Raw genomic sequence first — 27,044 nt, forward strand, 5'->3', positions numbered from 1 at the left:
CAGATCAACATTCCTGCCCAACTTGATGTCGTCTGCAAAATACTTATATCAGTCACAGGCCAGAAATGAAGGACACAATTTCCTGAATGCCCTGGACAGTTCTTACTATCCAAGAGTTTTACTTTTTCCATCTCAGCATTCCCTGATAAGTAATTACTTTATCTCTTACACAAATTGTGAAGTATATTGACCATCAGGGTCCGCAATTCTTTCTACAGTTTAGATTTTAATTGAAAAAAATACCAAGCACTAATAATGACTTCAGCAACAATAGCAGAAGGCATTTACTTACCCTATGACAATGCAGGAGATGGCAGTTCCCAAGAAGGCGTAGGTTAAAATCGATCCTAAGTTACGAAAAAAATGTCTCTGGGGAGAAAAGTTTGGAAAAAAGTCCTTTGTAATACAGTCAATAAAAGGACATTCAGACCAAGTTGAAACACTGCATCTAGAAGTGCCATTCGTTACAACCCATATCTCAAATATAAGATCAAACAATAAAGGCTACATCAGTTATTTTGGAAAATACAGTTAAACATAATTCATTTTTTGCCTGGTGGAATGCCACCAAAATTCCCTCTTTTATGTATCCAGCCAGATGCTTCAGGATCATAACAGAAGTTCACACTGAAAATATCTGATGCAAACAGTACCATAACCCCATCTCTTGAACAAAGTCCTGATCATGCAGTATATAAAACACAGACAGGCTGCTGCCTGTATGCAGTGTCACCAGATTCAAAATGGTCTCTTCTGAAAACAGGAATGTCCAAGTGTTATAAACTGCACAATCAAATCTTTGCACAGATGCAGAAAGGGAGCAGAATGAGGTCCATGCATCTTTCATTTGCTTCCATTCCTGTCAAGTTCTTCCCATGCAACATAATTGTTAACTGATTCTTTTCTCTGTCACTGGTCTGTTGGATCTACAAAGTAGCAATCACATTCAGTCACTTTTGTAATACAAGGAAGAGACACATACCTTCTTTAAACTATATCCAGCATGAAATATAATGGGTGGCAGCAAAATGTTGAAGAAGATGGAAGGATCAAATGTCATCTGTCAGAAAGGACAAAAGAGAGGGTAAGGACAAATAAAGTAGCATTTAATTTGATAGGATAGGTTTTAATTGTAACTTCTTATTAGGATTAATCTCTGGATCAGCTTCAGTGTCTGCAGGCCAGAATGTTATTCTGAGTTTTTTTCTTACAAGTATTAATGTGTAGTTCCTTACTGCTTATATATGTAAACTACTACTTGAAAAGTATTCCTTAAAGAAGGAAATCAGTCATGCAATATTTTACAGGGAACACATACAAGCAGCGTTACCTGTGATAATAAGTATCTGCACTACCAGACATCCAATTTGACAGTCTCATGGCTTAATACCTGATTCAGACACAAACTTCCTGTTCAGTTTTAGGAAAGGCACATCATCAGTGTTGTGCCTCGATTCCCCTCGTACAGAGTGGTGATAAACGAAAAGGCCTACACTACCAATACCAATGTAATGTTTCCTTTGAAGCATATCTATTTAGGCACAGACAGAGCTTGCTAATGTTGCTTAATGAACTACTGGCTGTCAGATAATATGTGCTTTCTTGAACTACTGCACATGAAAACTGTGCACACTTTGACCATCTTCATGACTTGATTTAACCTAAAAGTGATCAAAAATATATTTTACCTCACATTTTTAGCAGGCAAGGAGCATTCATGTGGCTAGGTAATGTAGCTCAGATGCGACATAACTCATTAAACTATAATTGTATAATCAGTTCTGCTAACCTGCCAGCACAGGTTTCTATTGTCCTAAAGTCTCTCAATAAATCTGCTGACTGCTTCTCTAGCATCATTTCCATTGTAACACATTTCGCAAAATATAATTGATCGAATCCAGTTAATCAGTTTTGGCCTGACTGCAACAAAACAAGCTCTACACTTTCCACAGCAACTAGCTATTTCTACTTCCTAACAGAATGTAAGTGTAGCAAAGCACGAATTGTCCTTTTTGGCAAAAGGACTGCCTACACAGATATGAAATTCACAAATGGCATAAAGCCTTTTCTTCCAGATTTTGATTTGAGGGTTTTGTGATGGCCTTAATTATTAGCAGCTCACTTAATTTACCAGTAACATCCTCAGTTCCTTGCTGTTTTTTCTATTTCTATATGTGCTGACATTCTAAGTCATATGGTCATGGCAATGAAACTGGAATTTTCTTCTGGTGACAGTTATCTATCTCTGTGTTACTGAAGATGCAACATATCACTGTGTTATGAAATCTCAGAGGCACTAACGCTGTCCTATTGCCTACATATCTTGTATCTGTTTTATAGGCAAAGAGGTTTCCTTATATCCTCAATAAGCTAAGGACTAGATTCAGCCATTCTGCAAAGACTAACTGGATTTTCTGCAAAGACAGAGCTAAGGTGCTATTTGCTTTCAGAACTGAAGGTATGCTACTGGGTTACTCCCTTCGTGGTTCCTGCTCCAAGCCAGTGGCTGGCACAGCAGCAGACACCACTTCATCCTCTGTTATGCAGTTTGTTACACTGAAATGCCTGTGTAATGTCAGCCCCATTCATGTGAAACACTCATTTTTGTTTCTACAACACCCAGAAACAGTTTATAAAATACCCATTAACATTTTCAAAGTAATGCTAGAATGAGGATGATGTTAGGCAAGGCAAAAAGTTCTTATTCCAAGTGTTGTTGGTACACTGTTCATATTTGCACAGAGAGACCAACGACAACATTCAGTCACTGCACTTCATGACAAGTAGCTTTCAATAAAACAGAATTCTGTTTAAAATCACAGCATTTCTTGAGAAAAAAATATTTAAATAAGGCTGTGTACTGTTTGCTGTTCTGTCAGCAGGCTATATTATACCAATACTCTTAAAAGAGACAGGATGTAATTAACGCAATGGCTTGCAGCTCCTTTGTTCAGATAAAGTAGTATTTTAAAGCTACAGCATTCTAGATTAATTATTTAGCTTCAAAAGAGTAAGGTATGCCTACAAAATTACTTCTGTCTTCTTACTAACAGACAGCTTGATTTGATAAGCAGGAAGTGAGAGCTCAGCCTTTTTTTCCATTCTGCTTACTTTGAATTATAAAGTCGGAAAAAAATAGCTGGCAAATAATGTGCCAGCAACTTTAGCTATGCTGGTACCTTCATTGAAAACATGATAGAAAACGAATTTTCTTCACTTATGAACTAACAGCCTCAAATGTGAGTTTTGGAATTAATTGAGCAAATAATACATTAAAATATTTTTCCATAGGCATCAGAAATCCTGACTGCATGTTTTATTGTTCAAAACCATGTTCTAGAGGGTACATGTTTGTAAGTCATGGCACAGTCTATTCTTTCTGATAAACGCACTTAGTAAACTCTTATACTGAGGTCAAAAGGGAATTACAGTTCTACAAAAACCACAGCATGGTGTGATCATGTTTTCTGTTTTTTATGTTAGTGCTTTTGCCATTCAGGAAGGCTGCCAGGCATTGTTATTGTCTCCTAAATACTGTTGAATTCCTCCCTATTTCCTTGTTTATTTATTTTCTTTTTAAGAGGGCATTTGCCAGATAATTTTAAAGGAAAAAGGAGTGAAAATCCAGGCAGGCTGAGGCCTCTCCAGTAACATAGAGAAACCCACAATTCACAGTTGAGACTTTTAAGAATCTTCCAGCAAAGTGAGACTATGGAAAGAAGATTGAGCAATCCCCTGTAAGGGCAACAGAAACTTCTGTGTGAGATAGTGCTCCTCTCCCATAACACAAGTCAGCTTCAGTATACCAGGTTTGATGGAGATGTTAAAATGTAATGGATTAGTACATATGCCTTGAAAACTAAACACACACTTTGACTAAGACAAAGCTCTTGCAACCAACTAGCAGGAAAAAGGATGAAGATTCAGCAAAATCTGACTAGTCTGACTGCCACTGTATTTTCCTGTCTCCACCCACCACAGCTCTAATAGTCCTTGACAGTGCAGTTCTTTCTGAGAATGGCAAGAATCTGGCAGTAAGGACAGATGGGCACACAATGGTGTGACATCAGCAAGGAATTTGAGCAGATGGTTAAATCCTAATTCTGCTGAGTTCTGCAGTGTACATTCTAAGCATAACTTAAAAGTTTTTATAATGATAACCACTATAATACACAGGAACATGTATTACTGTGCTAGATAAACAATAATACTTGGAAAAAAGCAAAATAATATATTACAATATTGTAAAAAAAACACTGGTAAGGACTTAGGAATTTCAGGTGAATATGTGATATCTTTGAGCACAAAATCCAGATTTTAAAAAGCCCCTCTGCACTCATGAGTTCCTTAAATTGCTGTCATTTTTTAAGGAAGTGAATGTTACAAGAAGTAAATATTGCAAGGGAGGGGAAAGAATACACTAACAAAGTAAAATATTTTTATTTTTATATACTGGAAAACAGAAAAGGCCATGACACTGTAAAAGACTGTAAACTTCCTCCCACACTTCCCTTTTTGCATCCAGCCTGAATTACTACAATGCTGACTCCCCAAGCTTGGGGATAGCCTGTGAAATCTCTTCTGAGGACCACTCCAGTAGTGAATGAATATATAAGAATGTTGTAATGAATTTAAGCGCTATAAAAACCCCACTTATCTATGGAAGTTTACATATTTACAAGTTTATATTTCATAAAATGTTTAGAGTTTATAGTTACCTTTTCTGTATATAGGAGGTAAACCTCCCATGCATTATGCCAGAGCAAGTCACTTTTAAGACAGAGGACAAATAAAGATATCAGTGGGGTGTATAAAGTTTTGGTGGCGATGAATTCAAGGTAACAGCTTCACCTGCAAGTGAACTCAGTGTCTGCAGGAGGTGGGACTGTCATCTAGAGAGTTCAGGCAACTATTCTGCACACATACAGCCAGTTTATGCTAAATGACAGTCAGGTTTCTACTGTACCTTATTTCTGTTCCTGTTCTCCTTCCTCACTTGCCCTAAATTCAGAATAGCCTCTCTCTTTCTGTGTCGCATTTTAGCTTGAAACTTGTTTTCCTCTCTCAAGGGTATAAATAAAAGAAATATCTTACACAGTTTAGAACAAAAATAAGACAGGTTTTACCTTTTGAAGCATTGCATTGCCCTGGTGACCATTGACATTGTGGTGGCTGATCTCTCTTTTGTATTGATACTCATAGACCTGATTAGTTATATTAATAAGTAGAGTGGATGGCCCAGATTTCAGCTTTTCACATTCATAAACAGTCCCACTTTCAATGTCTGATGCTTTTGTTGCATATCGTATAATTAATCCCATTACAAGGCCTGGAAAATAAAGAAAACAAAAACAAAACCAAAGAGATTCAGGTACTTTTAAGTATCTGATGCTACACAAATACTGATTTGGAGAAAAATGAACTCTATTAAAGCTAAGACACCACTTTCTCAGTGTTTCCACCTTCACAGAGGTACACCTCACTCAATACTTCATGGATGACCATAAACTATTCTTCCAAAAATGGTCATTTCATCAGAATACAGATGTTGGTTTGACATATGCTCAGTTGTACTCCTATTTTTGTGATCCAGTTGCTGGAATCATTCTGATACAGTTAGTAACTGAGTTGCTCAACCGCTGCATTTTCAATAGATACGTAGAGAAGAGGGATGCCTGCATAACTAATGTGCTGTACTGAGCATACAAAAATGAGCTGTGCTTTTGGTGATTTTACACACTTCATTCATGGGGGCAAAACTCTGACACAGTATCCTCAGGCACATTCTGCTTTCTGTAGAAGACTGTATTTTTGAGACTGTATAAACATGGGAAAATAAAAGCAGGAAGAAGGAAAGGAAGATTAAGACTGGGATTAATTAATTTGATTATCTACAATTTAGGACTCTTACCTAAGAGAGACATTTTGGCTCCCTTTACAGTTAACAGAGAGGAAAATGTACTTCTGCAATTGTCTGCTGGAAGGTACACTTCTTTCTGCTGGCTCTAGTGGGAGCTTGCATGATTACTTCAGGAGAGGTGAGTAATATTTAGGTAGATAACATTATTGAGATTATTTCCACCCTCAGAGACTTGGATTTGGTTTGAAATTTAATTTCCATGCTTCTTTTATGTCCTATGTGCTTTAAGTCCCATGTATATGATGAACAGCTTTACAGTTACTAATTATGAACACATTCATAAAATGCTAAGAATACTCAGATTAAATATTGATGGAAGACCTCTAAACATCTAGGTAGATATACTTACTAATGAAGGATAAGAAAGCAATTAAATTACAGGAAACAGCTGCTAAGCATTTGAAAAATATGATGTTAAAGTTTAAGTTTTATTCAGTAATCAGATGCCCTGGTGATAAAAGTGATCATAAATGACTACAGAGATAAACAGGATGTCTTTGTTATTGTCACATTTTCCCCTAACAGAGACTCGCTGAACTATGGATTTCTAGCATACATGTAAGGCAAGTTTGTAGCTTTCTAGACTGATGCTACAACAGAATAACAGCTGTATTACTTGTTTAGCAGGCATATGCATTTATGCTTCTTTTGTATCTATTGTTTAGTATAGTTGGCTTCTTTAAATGGTAGAAGATTTAGGTAAGCAGTAGAAAATCCCAAGGCCACTTTCTTGAGTTATACAGCATTTGTGCAATAAATCAGATAATAAATCTAGCTGTAGTAAAAGACAGGATTCCTCAAAATTTTAGGGGAAAGCACGTATGGGAAAAGGGAAGCAAGCACTGCACGTGCTACTGTGAAATATGACTTCTACAGTGGTCAGCCCCAGATGTCCAAAATCATGAGTCAGAACCTGGGAAACCATTAATTAGTTAAAACAGGCAGGGTTTTGATCTTACTTTTATTAGATTTCCTCTAGAAGAACCACATATTTCATTTTCAAATTCAATTTAAAATACATTAAAAATTCAACTTCATTTGATGCTTGGACGATACTTGATGTTTCCTTCTCATTCTCTGGCATAGAAAACTTTTAGTTTTTCCTTTACCATTTTTGTTCCTATCACTCAATGTTTTAAACTATAGCCTCTGTTGCACTTCTGTTACCAGGTATTACATAGGCTTAATCAGCTCAAGTAACAGAAATATTTTGCAGATGTCCCCCAATGCCTGTGCAAGGACACTGGCAGAAAAAGACTACTCAAGAACAGGAATATTTGGCAACACAGTTCGCTAGAATCAGTATCAGGTCACAAGATGGAATAGGTTTCGAATAGTCAGGAGAAAGAAGTGTTGTGTTAGACGAATGTGCTGTTACAACCTGTTCACCCATCCCATCATTCCTCTTTCATTTCCCTTTTCTTTCCTTCTGCATTCTCTGTCTGCTTACCAAATTCCCCTGTATGTCCCTCATTATCCCTGTGCTTGCCCAGCTTCTTGTATTGCTGCATTTCCTGGTCTCTAACATTTACCTGTTCGTTTACAGCCTCTGTCATATTAACCTGCCCTGTTCTGGATAGTTTTACCTAGACCCTCATACTATGTCTTCCAAAATTATGTAGGACAGCAATCTTTTTTTCTACTAGCCTTGTTTCTGTTATATCAGCAACAATGAGCATCATTCTTATTGGTACAAGTAACAATCTTCTTGCTGCGTATGAAAGACAAGCCTTTAAGGAAATAGCACTGTTTTTAACTGAGAGCTCAAAAATTATGAATGAAGAGCTAAAAACATGAAAGTGATTTTAAAAATAAGAGTTTAAATCCTATTATTGAGAGTTCTTCTGATTTATTTTTTAGCCTTTGAAGTGTAACTCTTAACATGGTTTGCACACATAATAACTTTCAGAATGGCAACATGGAACTGCTCAAGGGAGATCAGTGGAGACCAGCTGCCATTGCCTTTACAATCTCTATTGTACAGCCAGGTGGACTACTGTGACCTACAACATTCTGAGAGTCCTACTATGTGTGTTATATTGGCTAATATATCATACACTTTGAAACAAATTCTGTCTGATAGTTTTAAAAATGAAAAAGAATGTTCTCAATTATAGTAATGCAATTGCATTGAATTGTTCAAGAGCAAATTGCTTCAACCTGTACTGTCAAGTTTAGACTAGGAATAGAGGACTGTTCTTATTCTGTATTCTGAGAAGGTATGTTATCTTCAGCTGTACTCTCAAACTGCCTCTGTAGGAATTTTCTGGAATGGAAACAAATGCAAATATTGTAGATCCTAGTCCTGCAAGATAGCTCTTGAGCATAAATAAATCCATTTGCAGAAAAGGAATATTTTAAAAAATACGACCACAGTAGCTGTAGAAAAATAAAGATCAACACTGACTGAGATTTACAACTGGAATTCAAGTTTGCCTTTTGGGTTTTCTTCTACCAGCTTTAGATCTTATCCTCTGACAGAGTCCAGATCCGAGTAATGTACAGAGCCACACAAATAATGAAATGATAATGAAAGAACAGGAAATTTTGAGAGTATCCAACAGCATACACATGTTGGAGAAATTACATTAGAGAAGATTCTAACAATTGATATTCTCAGGGCATCAATGGGGCTTTAAGGTCCTTGTAGCTCTCAAGGAAATTCTATAATGTATTAAATTTGAACAAAATGTGGATGGGATCCATAATGATGCGTCAATTCGGAATATTCTCAAATGCTCTATGGAAGGTTCAGACAAAGACAATTGCTATCTCTACACTATATTGCAAGAGTCAATATAAGTGATGGGATTGTATTCTTCCTTCAGCAATAATAAATGTGCCAAAGACCCTATATAAAACCCACAGTGGATTAAAAATCTGGGAAGAGTGTATTTAATATGTTAGTAGGTGTATCATTTATGGAATGCACTTTCTGCTTTAAATCATTATATAACATTTCTTTCATGATAGAATTCAGGGGCCCAGATCATATTCTAATAGAAATAATTAATTTTCAAATAGGTGTGTAATGTACGCTCCTTTCCACTACTCCCCCTTCCAAACTGAAATCATGCTTTTGTAATATATCTTCTGAAACATTCTTTATAGTTCATTTAAAGGAAAAAAAACAACATTTGGGAAATACAATTTGGATGAATCTACTATGAAAAAAACCTAATAATTTCTAATTTCCTTGCAATCAGTGTTTTGTGGCAGAAAAATTAAACATGAAAATTTTCTCACAAAGTTCTATGGACTTTGGTATGTAAAAATATAAATATACCTTCTGTACAAATAGTTCTGGTCTCACAGTGTCATGCACAGAAAGCCTTTCTTTACCATGTAAGTCTAGGAATTCATAGAAGCATAGAATTGTTTGTGTGGGAAGGGACCTTAAAGACCATCTAGTTCCAACCCCCCTGCCATGGACAGGGACACCTTCCACTAGACCAAGTTGCTCAAAGCCCTGTCCAACCCGGCCTTGAACGCTTCCAGGCTTGGGGCATCCACAACTCTCTGGGCAGCCTGTTCCAGTGCCTCACCACCCTCATGGGGAAGAATTTCTTCCTAATACCTAATCTAAATCTGTCCTCTTTTAGCTTAAAGCCCTTACCCCTTGTCCTGTCACTACATGCCCTTGTAAAAAGTTCCTCTCCAGCTTTCTTGTAGGCCCCTTCAGGTACTGGAAGGCTGCTATAAGGTCTCCCCAGAGCCTTCTCTTCTCCAGGCTGCAAAACCTCAACTCTCTCAGCCTGTCCTCATAGGAGAGGTGCTCCATCCCTCTGATCATCTTTGTGGCCCTTCTCTGGACTTGCTCCAACAGGTCCATGTCCTTCTTATGTTGGGGGCCCCAGAGCTGAAGGTAGTACTCCAGGTGGGGTCTCACGAGAGCAGAGTAGAGGGGGAGAATCACTTCCCTCGACTTGCTGGTCACATTTCTTTTGATGCAGCCCAGGATACGATTGGCTTTCTGGGCTGCAAGCACACACTGCTGGGTCATGTTGGGCTTCTTGTCAACCAACACCCCCAAGTCCTTCTCCTCAGGGCTGCTCTCAGTCCATCCTCTGCCCAGCCTGTATTTGTGCTTGGGATTGACGTGACCCAGCATTTAAAACTCCCTGAAGATGAGTCAGGAATGATGCTGTATCCATTACCTGATATCACAAGTAGGTATTATACTAAGGTATTGATTAGCATAAATAAAAAAGTTTCAAACAGTATTAAATCAGTTAAGGATGTAGGTAATTGTAAATGCACACTCTTACGCAAAGCTAAACTTGAGTGTACTAGGACAAAGTAGAGTACCTATCTTGTATTCTAGGAGTCCAAATCCAATTATAAATGTTTTCATCTCAGCTTCCCCTTATTTAAGATATGTTCCTTCAAAACTAGTATGAAGGCTTCCTTTAGTTCATATTTTAGGCACATTTATTTAAATGAAGGATTGAAACAGAAAAGGGTGTAACTAATCACAGAATCACAGAATCACAAAGGTTGGAAAAGACCTGTAAGATCATCAAGTCCAACCATCAACCAACAAACACCACCATGCCCATTAAACCGTGTCCCACAATGCCTCGTCAACATGTTCCTTGAACACCTGCAGGGATGGTGACTCCACCACTTCCCTGGGCAGTTTATTCCAGTGTCTCACCACTCTCTCAGTAAAGAATTTTTTCCTAATATCGAGTCTAAACCTCCCTGGCGCAACTTGAGGCCATTTCCTCTTGTCCTGTCACTCGTCACTTGGGAGAAGAGGCCAACACCCACCACTCTGCAACCTCCTTTCAGGTAATTGTAGAGAGCGATAAGGTCTCCCCTGAGCCTCCTCTTCTCCAGACTGAACAACCCCAGTTCCCTCAGCTGCTCCTCATCACACTTGTGCTCCAGACCCCTCACCAGCTTCGTTGCCCTTCTCTGGACACGCTCCAGCACTTCAATGTCCGTCTTGTAGTGAGGGGCCCAAAACTGAACACAGTATTCGAGGTGCGGCCTCACCAGCGCCGAGTACAGGGGTGCTGTAATATATCTGTAATATTACAGATTTCTTTAAAAAAGTCGCAATTGTCCTTTGAAGTAAGATCTTACATTAAAACCTCCCTCTAAGTAGAGCTCAGTCATGTTTCAACTGAAGGCAATGCAGGTTTTCCAACTTCTTCTGTGGAAGCAGGATAAAATCCTTAATCATAGATGAAAGCATTGGAAGGGATTTCTTAAGTCACTCATGCCAAACTCCTGAGCTAAACAGGACTGTTCTTTCTCCAGGATTTTATCTAGTTACCTGTTAAATGTCTTCCTCAATAATGACACTTAGGGATGCAGTTTTAGCCATTACTTGATTTTCCCAAATATTTTAGAATTTCTTCCAAATTTCTTTGTTTGCCTTAAGAATGCTATTCCTCTCTTCATCTACCCACTACAAAATGTCAGTTTCTGCCTTGACCATGATTTTCCCATGCTTTCCTATGAATCTTGACAATCTCTCTTCATTATGAATGTTGTGGTCAGGAAGACAAAGAAGTACTCTTCATTATTTTATTGAGGGCTAGAGAGTCCTCTTTCTGGGACTTGTTAGTCCATTGCTGCCTTTGAGGTAGCAGGGGTACTCAGAACACAGATTCAGAAGGAAACTACAATTATTCCACAGAAGCATAATGGATTTAGGAGGCGTTAGAATCATATTGCCTAATCATTAGACACCTCCACCAAAGTTGAATCAAGTACTCTGATACGTGCCTCACTTCCAAACATGCTGCATGGGATCCTCAGAAGAGGCTGAGGAAGGGCTACTGTGAGTCAGCTTTCCCATTGCACACCTGCCAAGAGCTGAACAATTGGAGGGAAGCAAAAAAAAGAGCATGGTAGACCTCTAATCCCACCCCTCCAATGCCCTCAAAACTTCAGGCCCTCTAACTACTACAACATGAAGCCATTTCTTGTGAGTGCTACAATGACTGTGTTCTATCACTCATCCTTTTTATGTTGCTCTTCTAGTCTGATCAACTAGTCCCACAGAGCACAACTCTGAAGGCAGGTACATCTTCAATCAGCCTAATGGGTATCACACATTCCCTAGGGGTGGCAACTACTCAAGCTGAGAACAACCAAAGTTGCTAATTAACCTAGCAGACCAAAGGCACAGATTGTATTGGTGGTGAGGTTTTTTTTTGTTTGTTAGTTTTTTGATAAAGTTTAATTCTGGCTGCCTACCTGCAGGAGTGCTTTAGCCTCTTAATCAGAGGTAACTGGTGGCACCTGTATGTAGCCCTGATACCTAAATTCTGGGGAGGATCAGAAATTTGGATACTTACACTCAGCTTTTCATTGTGCTGGCTCTGGGCTATTCCCCCTCTAAAGTGGAGGGTTGTGACTTATGTGTTATATGGCGAATTTGGCACCTAATGTTTTATGCTTGAGGTATCTAAAGATATCATGCCTTGTAGGAGTTGGCTAATAGGCACTTAAGTAAGTCTTTCACTGGATCTAGTACTAAGAGGCCACCTACTCCTATCTGAGAGAAGTGGCATTCAGTCTTAGTTACTGCTTGTGTAGATAATCTACCACCCTAATTCTGACTATGTTGTTGTATAGAAAATTGTGCTGATAATATATATAAAGGATGCTCTTCCCTTTCTGGGTGGCACAAAGTGAATCTTTCATATTCACCTGCCTCCTTGATATACAGAAATCAAGACGTTTACTATTTGGGGTCTGTTTGTCAAACCAAGCTACAGTGTGCAGAGAAACTTGTTCTGAGATACTGGAAAACAAAGGAATGAGTGAATAAACAGGTAAGTCTGTATTCTTTTTTGTTGTTTGTGAGTGATTTTTCAGTTTGGTGTCAAAACAAACAAAACAATTTGAGTGTATAAATACTTTCAAGCTAAATGCCTTGAAATGTTATGTATACATATATACACATATTTATTTTTGTGAAATAATGTTGAATTCCTGTTGAATTAATTCTTGTGAATTAATTATGGGTTATGCTAAATGCTTTAAGTTTTTTTTTCTTTGCAACTGCAGAAAGATTTTTAATTTAAATGTAGATATATTTAGTGTTGAACCATTGCTTTGATAAAAAAAACCAACATTACTTTTCAGTTTTTAAAGTTTCTAAATGGATAGTTTTCCACTATGGGATTTTTCTTAGCTGGAACTATTCAGCCTAAAACTGCATTTTTGTACAAAGCTTATGCAAGACACCCCCCCCCCACACACACACCCCGCTCCCCCAACCCATTTATATGGTCTATACTTTAAATAGAACTTTCTATCAGGCTGTTCCTAGTGTTCAATTTGTGGCTGTTCAGCACTTTGCAGTAACTGTAAAACTTCTTCCTGTTTTTGTATTTCTGTGGGTTTTTTTTCCCCTTGTCTTCCTCATATTTCACTTTCTGCATCCTTTCCTGTACACCTAATGGTACATTTTCTTGATAAGGAATACAGACCCATCTATCATGCTGTGGGACACAGACTGCAAATAAGTGGCCATTTTATTCTATCATTTGAAGCAAAATTATGGGTTTCTTGTGCTGCTATTCACATATCGAGCAAATAGCTCAATGAGCTGGAGTAAAGCAAATTGTAGGACAGAGACTTTTGGTTTGTACAGAACAGGTATAAAGCAGAATTGTTCTGATGATGCAGGCAAAAAGTAAGTGAGGGCAGCATCTAGCTCACTGTCAGTGCTTGGTGCCACGAAGATTTTCTCCTGAAGTTGCTGCCTGTTGATCTGACACCTTTATCATGACCTCTGAAATTCCACTTTCTTTAGCATTGTAGAATAGCAACAATGAAAAGACACCTAAACCCATACCCCAAGTTTCTAAGGATAAAAAGGACATAATCAGCTTTTTGATCCTATGAATAAGCTTTTTTCCCCTGCCTGAAGGTTGCCATAAATAATGCAAGACTAAATAGATAGTTTATTTACAATCATGGGAATGTTTCCTTTGTTCATGAATGTTTCAATAATTCAAAAGCTGTGTCCTGCTGGAGCACTAATCTCTTAACTGATCAAAAGAATATAATGAGCTGGTTATCCTCATGATGTGCAGATTATGTTCTGGGCAGGCAGTAAAATAGAACCAAAAGATAGCTAAAACTAATTAAATACTGATTTATGGGGGAATACAATATTACACAAATATTTCATTTCTATTTTCATAGGCTTTTGTCTAAATCTTAGACAAATGTCAGCTGCACATGGGAAACAGCAAAAGAGTGTAAAGGAAGCTACTATAGAAGAGTCACCCATGTAATTAGAAAAACATTGTCATAATTTACAAGTTGATCGTAATGAATATATCGCACAGTGTTTCATGGTTTTCCTTTTGACAGATGTTAATAGAAACACAACAAGTAAATGTATTCTCAGTAATGTTATGTAGCTTGTACCCCAGAAATCTGTTAAACAACAATCTATGTGATGTCTAACAATGAAAACCATTGCATTTAACTAAGTATCATGTGATGTGTATTTCAGTCTCAATGGATTCAGTTGAAGTGTGTTTTCTATGTGAGACAGATTTCAAGGTTAGAAAAAAGGCATATTATCAAATAAGTACTTTTTCACAACTTCAAAATAAACGCAAGGCAGATAATTAAGAGATCCCACAGACTTCCTCACCCAGGTGTTAGGGGCTCAGTGACTGGCTTAACACAAGAGTTTCTTATTTACTTGCTTTCCTTCCAAGTATCAAGTCACTTGTGATGATAGTAAGTGAGCCAAGAAGATGAAACAACCTGTGTTCTTGAAATTTCACACAGTTAATTTATCTGATGAAATAGTTTGAAAGGGATACAAGGAAGACTCTGATCTTCAGCTGCAGTCCTCCTATGGAACTGAGATGATCTTAAAATCCTTGATATAGAAAGAGCAAATGAAGCCTTTTTCTCAAAATGCTGGGGTCAGTTGCCTTTTGTGTTGCAGGCTTGCAGTTGAACCTCCATAGAGTTTTTTGCATGTGATGTGCTATGATAAACAAATATTCTTCAGAATATGCAGTCTTAAAAGTATTTTGGGGTATTACACTGCTAGGGTATGTGATGTGCATAGAATGAGTCTGAGTCAAAACAGGCTGGCATTTATATGCATAATGATTGAGCTGTTGATTTGTATCTTCCATTTTGACAGTGTTACCCTTCTATAGGTGTTTTATGGTAACAGAAATGGCAGCCACACACTCTCCTCAAACCGGAACAACACTAAGTGAGAATGATGAGAGAAATCTTTATACATGTAAATGTATACCATTAAACTAGTAAGTATCTCTTATCAGTGGACAAAGCAGAAACTTCTACGTGAAAGTGATACACAATATTGCAAAGCTTCATAAAAGAAGATTAGAACTAGACAGGCAAACTGAATTTACAGTACAATGACAGCATTCAGAGAAGACTTGAGAGAGGCATTCTTCATAGTCTGTTTTTCAAAGGCACAGAGAAAAATCTCAACATCATTTAAACCTTACTAGACAGCATGGCTGTACCAACAAGGCTCCTTAGTCTAACACCTTTGAATGTTATGCAAAGCAAGCATGGAAAATAAGCAAATTAAATAATCTCTTTCACTGTGGGCATTTTATTCTTTTGAAAACAGTAAACTCCCTAACTCCCAAAGTGTCATGCAGTGGCTGTCTGCCCATAGAGGAACATAACTTGCACATTGTGAGGATAACCAGCTCATGATAGTCACTCCCTTACAAGTCAGCCTCTAGCTACTTCATGAGATATGCTGTTACATTATTAGTTTTACTGTACAGTTATGGAGCTGGTGACATTTCATTCAGTACATTTTCTGAGCTTTGTCAGCACTTGAGATCAGCTGCCTGATCATAAATATGCAACTAGTCCCATGTTAAGCTGGCACTTGAATTTATACTCACCATAAAGCATAGCTCCTCCAGTTTCATGCAGAAAGCGGAATCGATGGTTTTTAAACAACCAAATTGTTAATATTGTAAGAATGAGCAGAAAGTTGAAGACTAGCAACTCCGCAGCTCCCTGATGATAAAACTGATCTTCATCTTTCACTGATACATATTTCTTCAACTTCTCCATTTCATTCCCTTTATGGAAAATATGTGCAAAATAAAAGGAAAAAAAAAATCACAGGAAGGAAAGTGTTATCACCTTTGGTACAAAAAAAGTCCAGATATTACAGAAATTCACAGCAAGCACATCTGTTTCATTTGCAGCCTCAGGGTAAAGTGCCCCAGCTCAGAATTCAGCTGGATTCTAGTTACAGCTTCCTGTTTCTCTCTTAAAGCTGCCCTGTCTCATTTTTAATGTGATGGTTGCATCGCTGGACTGTGCTTGCTCCAGCTGTAGATGCACAAATCCCCTCCAAGGCTCAGACTCTGTCAATGTCTAAACTTTTGTTGTAAAACTTATTCTGTGTTCATAATGTTTGTTCCTGTAGTTTACAGCATAATCTCAATCCTAAAAATAATATTTTGTCTTGATAGTTTAAGATGGAAAACCTGATGTTAAAGAATGGCATAGCAACCTTCACTATATTTTGAAAGTTTAAAAATCTTTCCTCTTTCCCAGTTGTAAATGTAAGCGACATAGAATAAAGGTGATGCTTTACTATGGTGCAAAGACAGAAGAATAATACAAAACAATGAATAAAGATTTCAAGATTTAGGCCTTGAATTTGTATTGATCCTGCAGGAAGACTAAGAGATCTCTGTAAAAGTGAAGGTCCAATTACCTAGAATTAAAAGCACTTAAGAAACCCTATCAAACTGAATAAAATGCATTGGAATTTACTTTCTATAATTTCTGCTATTTGCATGTTTTCATTTACTTTACTCAACTAAGCCAGAAAAACAGTAGAAATTATCTTACTATTTATAGCTAATACTCATAGAAGCTTTTCTGTCTGAGCCCAAGGCTGCAATACATGTGTTACACTGGAGGATTCCAAAATAAACTCGTTTTCATCAGAAAAAAAAAAAAATCCCGATTCTGCTTCTCATTAAAAAAGGACAATCTTCTCATTATTTTTGTCACTATCTCATAAAATTTTATTTTTTAAAAACATTTTGGGCTAAACTAATCTGTACAGTATCCATTCCAAGTCAGGTATTTGTCAAAGGTGAATAAAATAGAAATAAATACCTAGATATCCATACTCAGTAATTTCAGGGCTGTAGCTCATAATAGTATGAGTGTTCCTAAGGAGGCACTGTTGCTTCAATCTACAATGTACCTATCACAATGACAAACAATTTTAAAATAATTTTTGCTTGGCAAACAATCAATTCTGTCCTCTGTGTAAACTAATTTCATCACATTTTACAGGTTTTCATTTTTTCTTTCACTTAGTATGAAAAGCAGATTCCTTCTAGTTCTTTTCTAATTAATGCTTTCTCTTTGCTTACCAGATGTTTTTTTAATCTCTATCACTGGTTTTACTCTGTCCTCTCCAGTGTTTCACTATCTTCTCTCCTTTGTGTTTCCCTCATTTTCTTGTTCTTTTTGTAATTTTACATGACAATTTGCAAACATAGTCAGGATTATTTAAGTCAAAACTGTATTTCTGAACTGATTATCAATGCAGTCTCTGTAAGATGAAAAGTTGGCAAAAACCAGCTGATACTTCCCAAGTTAATGAACCATGCAATTCAATTTCAAGTAAGGATAAAGCTTTGATGTTAACCTGTATTTTTTGAGAATTATTCACTACTGTGTTTTGAATGACAAAATAATGTATAAGGGAATTAGGTGTAGCAATTTCATTATACAACTGATGTAACTCTTCTTAAAATGTTAGTCACATAGCCAAGGCTTATAACTTTTATGAAGAAGAAAAATAAAAATGAAGACTTGTTTTGGATATCATATTCACAGTTTAGAAATGACAGCAACTTTACTGTTGTAAGACTGACCATCTATCTCCAACTTGGAAGTAAAAAAAGCAAAACAAAAATAATTTGAAAATAACCACATTCAGTACCTATCACAATGAAAAACAAAGATTTATTTATTGTGAAAACCAGAGTTCTCTGCTACCTTTGTCAAATAGGTAATTTGCAGGCGCTTATAATGAAATCAATGGAAAAGAAGCACAAAACAGTGAAAGGGGGTCATTTTATACTGAGAATCTCAGTGATTGACTATTCACCTCAGATTTGGGAGACCAGGTTCAATTCCCGTTTGTTTGAATTTACCTGAACCCGTATTTCTCACCAGACAATAAGGAGTTCCTCAGTCTTACTGCTAGAGCAGTTGCAGTATAAAATACTTGAAACGCTTAAGTGTTAACTTCCCAAAGCTGCATTTCCCCTTCTCTAAATTAGGGTCATAATTCTGCCCTCTCTCAGAAGATAATCTGATGCATGTTTGTGAAACAATCACATGCTATAGCAATTTGCACCATGCCAGAGCTTAAATGGAAACAAATAATTTTAGATTTAGTATCAGATTTGGATAATAAACATATTTTAATTTATTGACCCATAACAGGAGATGGAAATGATGGACACTTCTGAGTTATTTGTTCTCTGTATCCTATCTATTTGCATACTGGTCATATCAGTTACATTAAAGAAACAGTATGTGATCATATGAATAAAAGGTATATTGCTTAGGAACGAAGGGGAAAGAAGCAGCAAAGGGGAAAGAATTCAGATTGGGAAATAAAGAATTCCAGTTGTTTATGCAGTCTTTTGCAGTCTCTCTTTTAATATGAAGTATTTTAGAGTGTATTGAACATCCTGAGAAAAATATGAAGAAGAATACGTTGACTATCACGTGTACAGTACAAATTGCTAGGCAGTATATTAGTGGGCAAAAAGTAGTACAGTTTCCCTGGCTTTGATTCCCCAGTGAAGAATTTGACACAGAGCTTTTAAGTGTGGTGTTCTGGTTTTGGGGTTTTTTTATTTGCTTTTTTATATGGAAAAGAATAACTCAAGGGGAAAACCCAAAAATCTAACTTACGCGGTCATTAGATAACCAAAGACCGGACTTTGTTCAGGAAGAATTTTCAAAAAAATGGACACACTATGAAAAAAATTAAATTGTCTAGTGGTTGATCAGTCATGTCTCTGTGTGTGAAACTGTTTTAGAAAGAACTATAATGTAACCAGAGAACATGGTGGGTTTTTTTTAGAGAAGCACTGAAAGCATTGTCAGACTTCTTTTGTGTAAGAAAAGATATCTGTGTCAGGAAAATCTTTACTCAAAAAATGTTGTCCTCAGGAATGAGAATTTAGACAGTAGTAACCTTGCTTCAGACATCACAAAACCTTGCCCTTGTTGGGAAAACGTTGAGGGTTTTATGTTTGTTTGTTTAACTGGTTTTACTTGTTCTTTTGTTTCTACTGAACTCAAAATCACAAGCTTGTTCCAAGATTTACTTTTTTGGTAGGTTATAAGTTTCTGAAGCTTGAATCTTAACAACATAAGGGCTTAAAAAAAGACTGTATCTGAAAAGTAAGACTAAGTGTCCCAGTGGTACAAACTTTTGAGCTTATCCTCAACTTTCTGAATGGGAACACTCCCAGTTAAGTCACTGATTCAAGCCTCGCTTACCAAATAGGTTTTGGACTTAACTAATTAATCTAGACACATACCAAACTTCCTCTCTACTTATAGTTAAATTGTTAATGTTGGCATAATAAAAAGGTGCTTATACTTCAAGAGCTTATTGCTGTAATGGATGAGGGATAAATTATGTATTTTATCACTTTAACTGCTTCCACATTCTGGGTTACATAGAAGTGAATTATTTCAGTAGAAAAAACCCCACACCTCTACAGAAAATAGCTAAGTGTTTCAAGGCAGCCTTTGAGGTTATATAACCATAGTTGGATCCTGAGACCAAACCTCTCTTTTCTTTAAACTATTGGAATATCTGAGGTAGCAACAAAAAGGTTGGGAGAAATGATCAGGTTTTTATCCTTTGCAGATAATGGCTTTAAACACTAGGCTAAACAGTTCTGTTCCTGTCTACAATTTGAGTTTGGCAAGTGATTTTGAATGTTTTCCTTCATGCACAGAAGCACAACACTGGACACGGGGAACATTGTAATCAGAGTTTTCTATTAGCTGAATGGAAGTTTTAGGCTTGCAGATGTTGGACTTGAGGCTTAAATTCTGCCAAAGACTCAGCACAGTTCCTTGTATAATTTTGGGGAGATTTGGTTCTAAATAGCATTCATCATGTTACAGGATGGGGCTTTTAGGTATTGCTTTCCTCTCAGAGATGCAAGACAATTTTAAATCAGCTTTCCAGACATGGCCACCCATCATAGTTGCTGCTTATGAGGAATCCAGAAATGACATCCAAAACTGTTGTTTTTCTTCGCATTCTCAAATATTGTATTAATCCTTCACAAAGCCATCTATACTTGTCTAATCCTGTAATTGTATCCTTGTCTGCAACTGGCACTAATAAAATTTTTAGCTTGCATGTCCATTATGCCAAACAATAATTTTCTTTTCTTTTTGTTTAAAGATAAATTTTGATTATTTGAAACCAAGTATTTATCTTCCACAAAAAAATCTACCTTTTTTTTTAACTCCATGTGGTGTGGTTTTTTCCTTTTTACAGTCTAAATTCCTTCAAATGGCTTTTTTGTCAATATTTTTCATCTTCCATTTCATTTGGTACATAGAGCATTCCTTGTGAATTCCAACCAATACATAAGATTTCTGATTCCTGGGCAAAGGTATTTCTCCAAATGTATTAAGGTGGTTTTTTTTTCTTCTTTCTAAATGAAATTCATTTGTGTGGATTCGTTCTCTCTTGATGAAAGATTTGTCATAGATACTTATTTTCCAGGGACTTTTTCCTAATAATTTTAACAAAATTCTGTTCCCCTCCAACCAGAACAGTTTAGCATTCTTAGTATGTATTTGTACTGTGATGTTCTAAAGAAATTAATGCAGGCTTGCATCAGTTGACCTCTTTTCCACATACTGAGTTAATATTACATTTTTGGGGAAGGAGATAAAATAGGCTCATGAGTGAACTTATTGCCACTACTAACATTCATGAAGCTAAAGAATCAGGTATTTAAAATGGCCATGTTGAAGCAGTATAAACTCATCCACAGGTAGATCTTGGAAGAAATTCTCGTGCAGTGCTAGTGAGTAGAAAGCTGATGTTGCAGACTTTTCTAGTGGCTAAGTAATACAGATGGGAACATGCAAACACTTTTCATCAGGTGATCTGTGCTAAGGGCCTGGGCTTAAAGAGAATACTTTCCTTTAATTTTTTTTTAAAATACAGAGGAAAATATCTTTGTGTATATAACTGAAAAATGTAATTTGTCTCATAACATGGTTGTTTCCGATTTGACAACACGTTTGCCAAAAGTTTTTCTTTCTAATTTAATGTCATCATTCATTCACTATGAAGAAGTGCTACAAAACAAGAGGTAGCATGTTTTTTTTCTGTGAAGCACAGGATACTTGTTTCTAGCTAACTGCTGCAGTTTACCTACATCTGTAAAATACCATTGACTTAGCTTGATGCTAAGCTAGTACAATGCGTTCTAACTTTAGGATTGTGAACAGCAATGTTTACATCATTCACAAGTCTCTTTAGGAATTCATTAATGTTTGTAAATGATCTGAGATCATTGAGTGAAAACTGCTATCTGAATAAAAGGTAATCTTAATATCAGATTTTTGGCATTCACTTAGTTATTTTAAGTTTCCTTTACAAATAGGAACTGGTGCTTATTTCCTATTCCTTCTGTATCAGAGAAGGCATTTGAAAAGTATCATAATGACTGAGGACATAGAGAAGCAAAATTTTCATATCCAAGTTTTAAGTCACTAATATTTTCTAAGTGGGCCAGATGTTCAGCTGCGCCAATTCACATAAGAGTTCAATACTATATTAGTGCTATACACTATCTGAAATATGGAAAAAATATGAAGATATGATGACTAAGGCAAGCTAATTTTCTGATGCAACATGTTTGCAAGTGGATATTTTATACATACAGTATTGGGGAAATAAATTGGAAATAACTGGAACAAGACCTTAAGAATGCTTTTTGCTTTTAATAATCTGATGACATTTTGGCATCTACTGAAAAAAGTAGAGCTTTCTGTGAAAAATACACAGAAACACAGTATGGCCTCAGAAAACCTTATCAGTGTTTGAAGTAAGATCTCATTTGAAGAGTTGTTGGCAATACAACCAGATAATCTGTTTGATTCTCTGTGCTCAAGCCCTTCCACGTTCTTATATGTAACCACATATTCAGTGGTATCCAGCCCCTTCATCAATTTCCCCTCCTAACTGGAGTAACTTCTCTCCAAGTTTTGGTTGGTTTGCACAATGTTTTGCAGCAGCTGCAGCATATTTGCAATATTGGTAACAGATGATAAATCAGGAAGGAAGGGATCTGGATAAAATAAAGTTACATTTTGGTTTTCAGAACAGGCTACCAGGTGAATGAAGAAGGTTTTCACAGGGAAGATATTTTGAATATTAAAGAGGGCAAAGACAGAGCCAAAATAAGTTAAAGTTTCTGTTGGAAGGTAGTTATGTCAAGTAACTCTCATAATACCATGCTCTTACTACAAATAAGATTTGCTTCATCTCCCTTAGCATGTCATTTTTATGAACAAGATGTAGTAGTCTTGCTTATTTTCTATGTTCACCTTATCAACTCTACTTTGAATTTCACAGAACAATAATCCCTTCCTCCCTTAACTTGGCAGATGTAGAAGTCTGCTCTTACAGAAACTATCAAGATTGAATAGAAAGCAAGAAGAGTCTTTGTAAATCAGTAGAGAGATTCTCATCTTGGAAAATATAAAGTCAGAAAAGGATCACAATGTAAAAATTGTAATTAATTCTAGTAATTATAGTTAGTGGGAATTCCAAGCAAAGAAACAATGCATTAGCAACACTGGCAATTATGCAAGCATAGGAAAAGTACAGTCAAAAGTAAAAACAAACATTGAAAACAAGTGCATTCATGTATGTAAATAAAAACCCAAGCAAAACCAACTCTGAAACTGAGAAATCAACCACATTGCCAGTGCACAGATAACATATGTTCTATCACAGCTTGCTTGCCTAAAATCCCCAGAGAGACTGGAACAGGATTAGTGGGATCACAACTGGTTATCCTTCTCTAATCCATTCCAGCCAAGAAGATCTGCCTTGCTAGCTCCTGTTCTGATAACAAAACTGCCTATGAAATACTGTGGGCTAAGGCCACTTAAGGCCACTAAGCCCACAGTGGTGGGCTAAGCGTCAGTCGAGCCAGGCCTCGATGTATTTTTGAAATCTGTTCTGCTGTTTATAAGAGCCTTCCTATGAAATCAGTTTATTTGCTGATTGCTATTGATCTTGTCCTTTCTTTTTTTCTGAGGTCAGACTCTGGTTTTACTATTGCTTATTCGGTATTGCTGGTATTCTATCTACATAGGCCACAGAGTCTCTTGTGACAGAAATAAGTCCACATACACTATATATCTAGTACATTACAGCTATTAATCTTAGCTGAAAAATAGCTTTAAAAATGATTTCTGCTTACTAGAATATATCTTTCTATCCAGAAGACAGTCTTTTTTTTTTTCCCCAGTCCTTGGTTCAGAGCCTGTTTTGCTGCCTAATCAAAATACAGTACTAATTATGATGAATATACATTGAGTTGAGTGGAATTGGACTTTGAATCTCCCAAGAGAGTTCTGATATTTCTGCTCATATGTCACTGTCTCCAGGCATTATATAAACACAGGAAAATCTTTTCTCCCTTTTGAGCACCAATGAATTCAATGCACCCTGGGAGGTAATGACCTGCTCAACACACTGTAATCATCATGCTGGAACCAACCTTTACAGACCAATTTCAATCAGGAGACAGCTGAAATGCTCATGTGCATTTTTCTCTCTGAGAAGACAGAAATGCCAGCACTTCTGGAGAAATTAAAGCTCTGAAAGAGAGAACAGTTTGCTTCTATGAGTTATCAAACTACAGTTGATCTGCTCTGTTTTAGACAGTTTTAGCCAATAGGTTCAGAACTAAGATGAAATCTTATCAAATTATGAGAAACTGATATTACCTGTTTATACAGTTTAAATTAATCCACATTGTTAAATGTCAGGATCATGAAGGAGATATTGCCAAGTTTACTTCTGTGGGTTCAATGTTCATTTTCAGCTTGAACTGCTGCCCTATGGTATTTTTTTTGTTTCATATTTTAATAAACTGAAAAACAGTCTAGATAGCAAAATTTAACTTAAAGATGCCAATTGTAAAGATAATTTTAAAATTATAGTTTCCTGGTGGGAGACTACTATGGGGAGCTAAAAAGGGGAGAGGGGTTCACTATGAAATGAAATGTTCATCCACTGAAATCTCAGCAGACATAAAGGTTGATTTGCTTCTTATCTCAGGCAGTCCGTTTTTGGAAGGACTGTAGCACACTGACTCATGTTCAACTTGTGGAACCATAGAGTTGTGCATATCCACTAGTTTAAGTTTAATTACCTATAAAGCAGGTAATGCATCAGTCCCACAGACTCTGCTGCAGTCTGGGAGGTGTGAAGGCAAACCTTACCAGTAAAAACTGAGGCAAAAAGATCATTGAATACCTTTCTTTTCCATGTCCTTTGTCACTAGTTTCTCTGCCCTGCTGAGCCATGGGTCTACATTTTCAATAGCCACTTTTGCTGCGAATGTACTCATTAAAGCCCTTTTCTTTATATCCCTAGCGAGTTTCAACTCCAACTGTTTACACATTTCTCTGTATGCTCAGGCAGTATCTCTATATTCCTCCTGAGTTGCCTGTTCCTGCTTCCACCTTCTTTGTGCTTCCTTTTCCCATTTGAGCTCAGCCAGGTGTTCCTTCTTCATCCACGCTGGCCTTCTGCCATGCTTGCTTGACTTTCTGCATGTTGGGAGGTTCTTGTGCTTTGAGGAAGCTGTCTTTGACGAACAATCAGCTCTCCTGGGCTGTTGACATTAATAATACCCCCCTTCCATATGAACAGTGATATCACATCACTGATTCATTTGCGTTGGGTATACAGCAACTACAGAAATGCAACTGAATCCATGACTGCCATGCAGCAGCATCATCCTGACTGTGGTTAACATTTAAATGAATGCTGCCTGACAAAGTATATTGCTACAGTGCTTTTTGTTTTTCTCAGGTAGATTGTTCAAATGTATGTCATTTGGTGACTTCTGTTTCAGATACAAATTATATTACAATGTACTATGCACTACTAAGGGAAGTGGGAAAGATACCTGATTTATCTGACCGTTATGTGACAAGGACTGTTCTTTCTCATGAGTCGAGTCTGAAAGTATATTCCACTAGAGGGCTCTCTCTACACGTGAAATGAAAATCTGGCTTTTAGCAGACCTATCAGTTCTTCAAGTTAAAAGACAGGAGTTTTGGTTTATGTAAGAAACGTATTGTAGTGCATCAGTATACTGGGTAAGACCCCGTTTGGAATATATAATTATTTTTGTGACTTCATTTTCTGAGAAAGCATGCTGGTCCAACTGAGATAGTTTTAGGTTGTGAACATGAACATTTTGGATAACTCCTAATTAAATTAAACATCTTGCCCAAATTCATATCTCCCTGAGGTCAGTAGGAATTGGATTAGGCCAAAATTGTTATTTTATAGGTTCTGCCAATGTAATTAAATCATTTTTGGTAGGGATTTACATTTACATACACTGGCCTTTCTTATGTGAAGATAACCCTGCTATCTGCCTACCTGAGAGCCTAAAACCGTATTTTACTAAAATAGACCTATGATGAGCAATGCTGTTTTCATCTCTATCAGTATCCAAACAGCAGCTGTTCCTTTTTTCACTTGAACACTGTTTAAAAACGTGTAAATAAGAAACATTAAGAACAGTTAACCATAGTTTCTACATAATTCCACCATGCCCTCAGCAGCAGCATTTCAAGAACGCAGGTTGCGCTCTTCCATAATAAAAAGAAACAGGGCTATGTTTGTAAAGAAATGTAGGCACAAGAAGTGCAGGTGGGTGCTTTTGAAAATCCCAGTGGACCTAAACTCCTATTGCAGGCAAGGTTTAGCTCTGCTTATCTCCTGTAGTAACCAATCTTTAAAAGAATTATGCCCAAAACACAACTAATTTAGATCTGGGAATATCTGCCTGGAGTGCTATATTGCTTGCCTTACCCAAGGGAAAGCCTGAACTGCTCCCTCTCTCGTCTCCAGTCTAGCCCTTGGCCTGTGCTCTCTCTTCCTTTGCCATTGTCTGTGTTGGTTGCGGACAATCATTTCTCTTCCCTCTGAGCTATGTTTTACCCTTGTGTTGCTTTTGGTTCCAACCTACTTACTCACAGACCTCTTTTCTTCCAACTGACAGTTTTCAAATATTTTTCTCTTGTTCTCTGGAAACTCTAGTTGCTATAGAGACACCTGATGATTACAAAGACAGTGACTACCTTTGTTAGAACCTCAGTTGCTATAGCAATGACTGTTGGCTATGGGTTCAATGAAATCTGCTACATGGTTCATGCCCTTTTACACAGCAATGCAGCTTGTAAAAGCTTCTTTTAATTGTTATCCTCAGTAATGAGACTGTGAGCCAAATTCTGTTCTAATTGAAGTCAGTGGGAGTTTTGCCATTAACTTCAGTGAGACCACAGTTTGGTCCTAAACTCCCATGTGTATATTTAACAAAAGGAATCTACTCTCAGCACAGTGGCAAACAGAGTATGGTTTCATTCAGGTAGTAACATCTGAACCTGGTAACAAAACTTGGATGTCTGTGACTGTATTTTAGTAAAGACTGAATTAAATGATAATATTTTGTAATATTATAGAAATGGTCAATTCTGAGATCAAAAACACCATGGTCCTTGGCGGGTGTGTGTGTATTCTTTTAAAAAGAGAAATCACGAAATGAAAATGTCATCTTTAAAATTCTTAGATCATTTGTTTTTCTTCAAGGAGAAATGTTTCCCTGTTGCTGCTTTGCGGAAATAGTGAAAAGAGAGTAAATGTTTTCAAGGAAATATCTTCACATCACAGAAGGGGTATCCCTACTGAAAAGGTAAATATAATGCTGTTCTTCCAAAGCCCATTATTTCTTAGCAGTCTCCCTGAATTTTTTTTGACACTATGGGTATGACCTCT

At 37.0% G+C, this 27,044-nt stretch overlaps 1 protein-coding gene across 1 annotated transcript in view; it reads right to left on the reverse strand.

Annotated features, from left to right (window-relative positions):
* Positions 1–15,988, reverse strand: part of SLC9A9 (solute carrier family 9 member A9) — a 210,680-nt gene extending 194,692 nt beyond the window's left edge. Inside the window, exons 1-4 of the mRNA XM_059822852.1 lie at positions 15,814–15,988; positions 5,127–5,329; positions 983–1,060; positions 293–369 (exon numbers count right to left, since the gene is read on the reverse strand). Coding sequence (XP_059678835.1) covers positions 293–369; positions 983–1,060; positions 5,127–5,329; positions 15,814–15,988 — 533 coding nt within the window. The remainder of the gene's footprint in view (positions 1–292; positions 370–982; positions 1,061–5,126; positions 5,330–15,813) is intronic.
* Positions 15,989–27,044: the final 11,056 nt, after the last annotated feature.

Source organism: Gavia stellata, chromosome 11 (genome assembly GCF_030936135.1).
Source record: "Gavia stellata isolate bGavSte3 chromosome 11, bGavSte3.hap2, whole genome shotgun sequence".
Classification (NCBI taxonomy): Eukaryota; Metazoa; Chordata; class Aves; order Gaviiformes; family Gaviidae; genus Gavia; species Gavia stellata.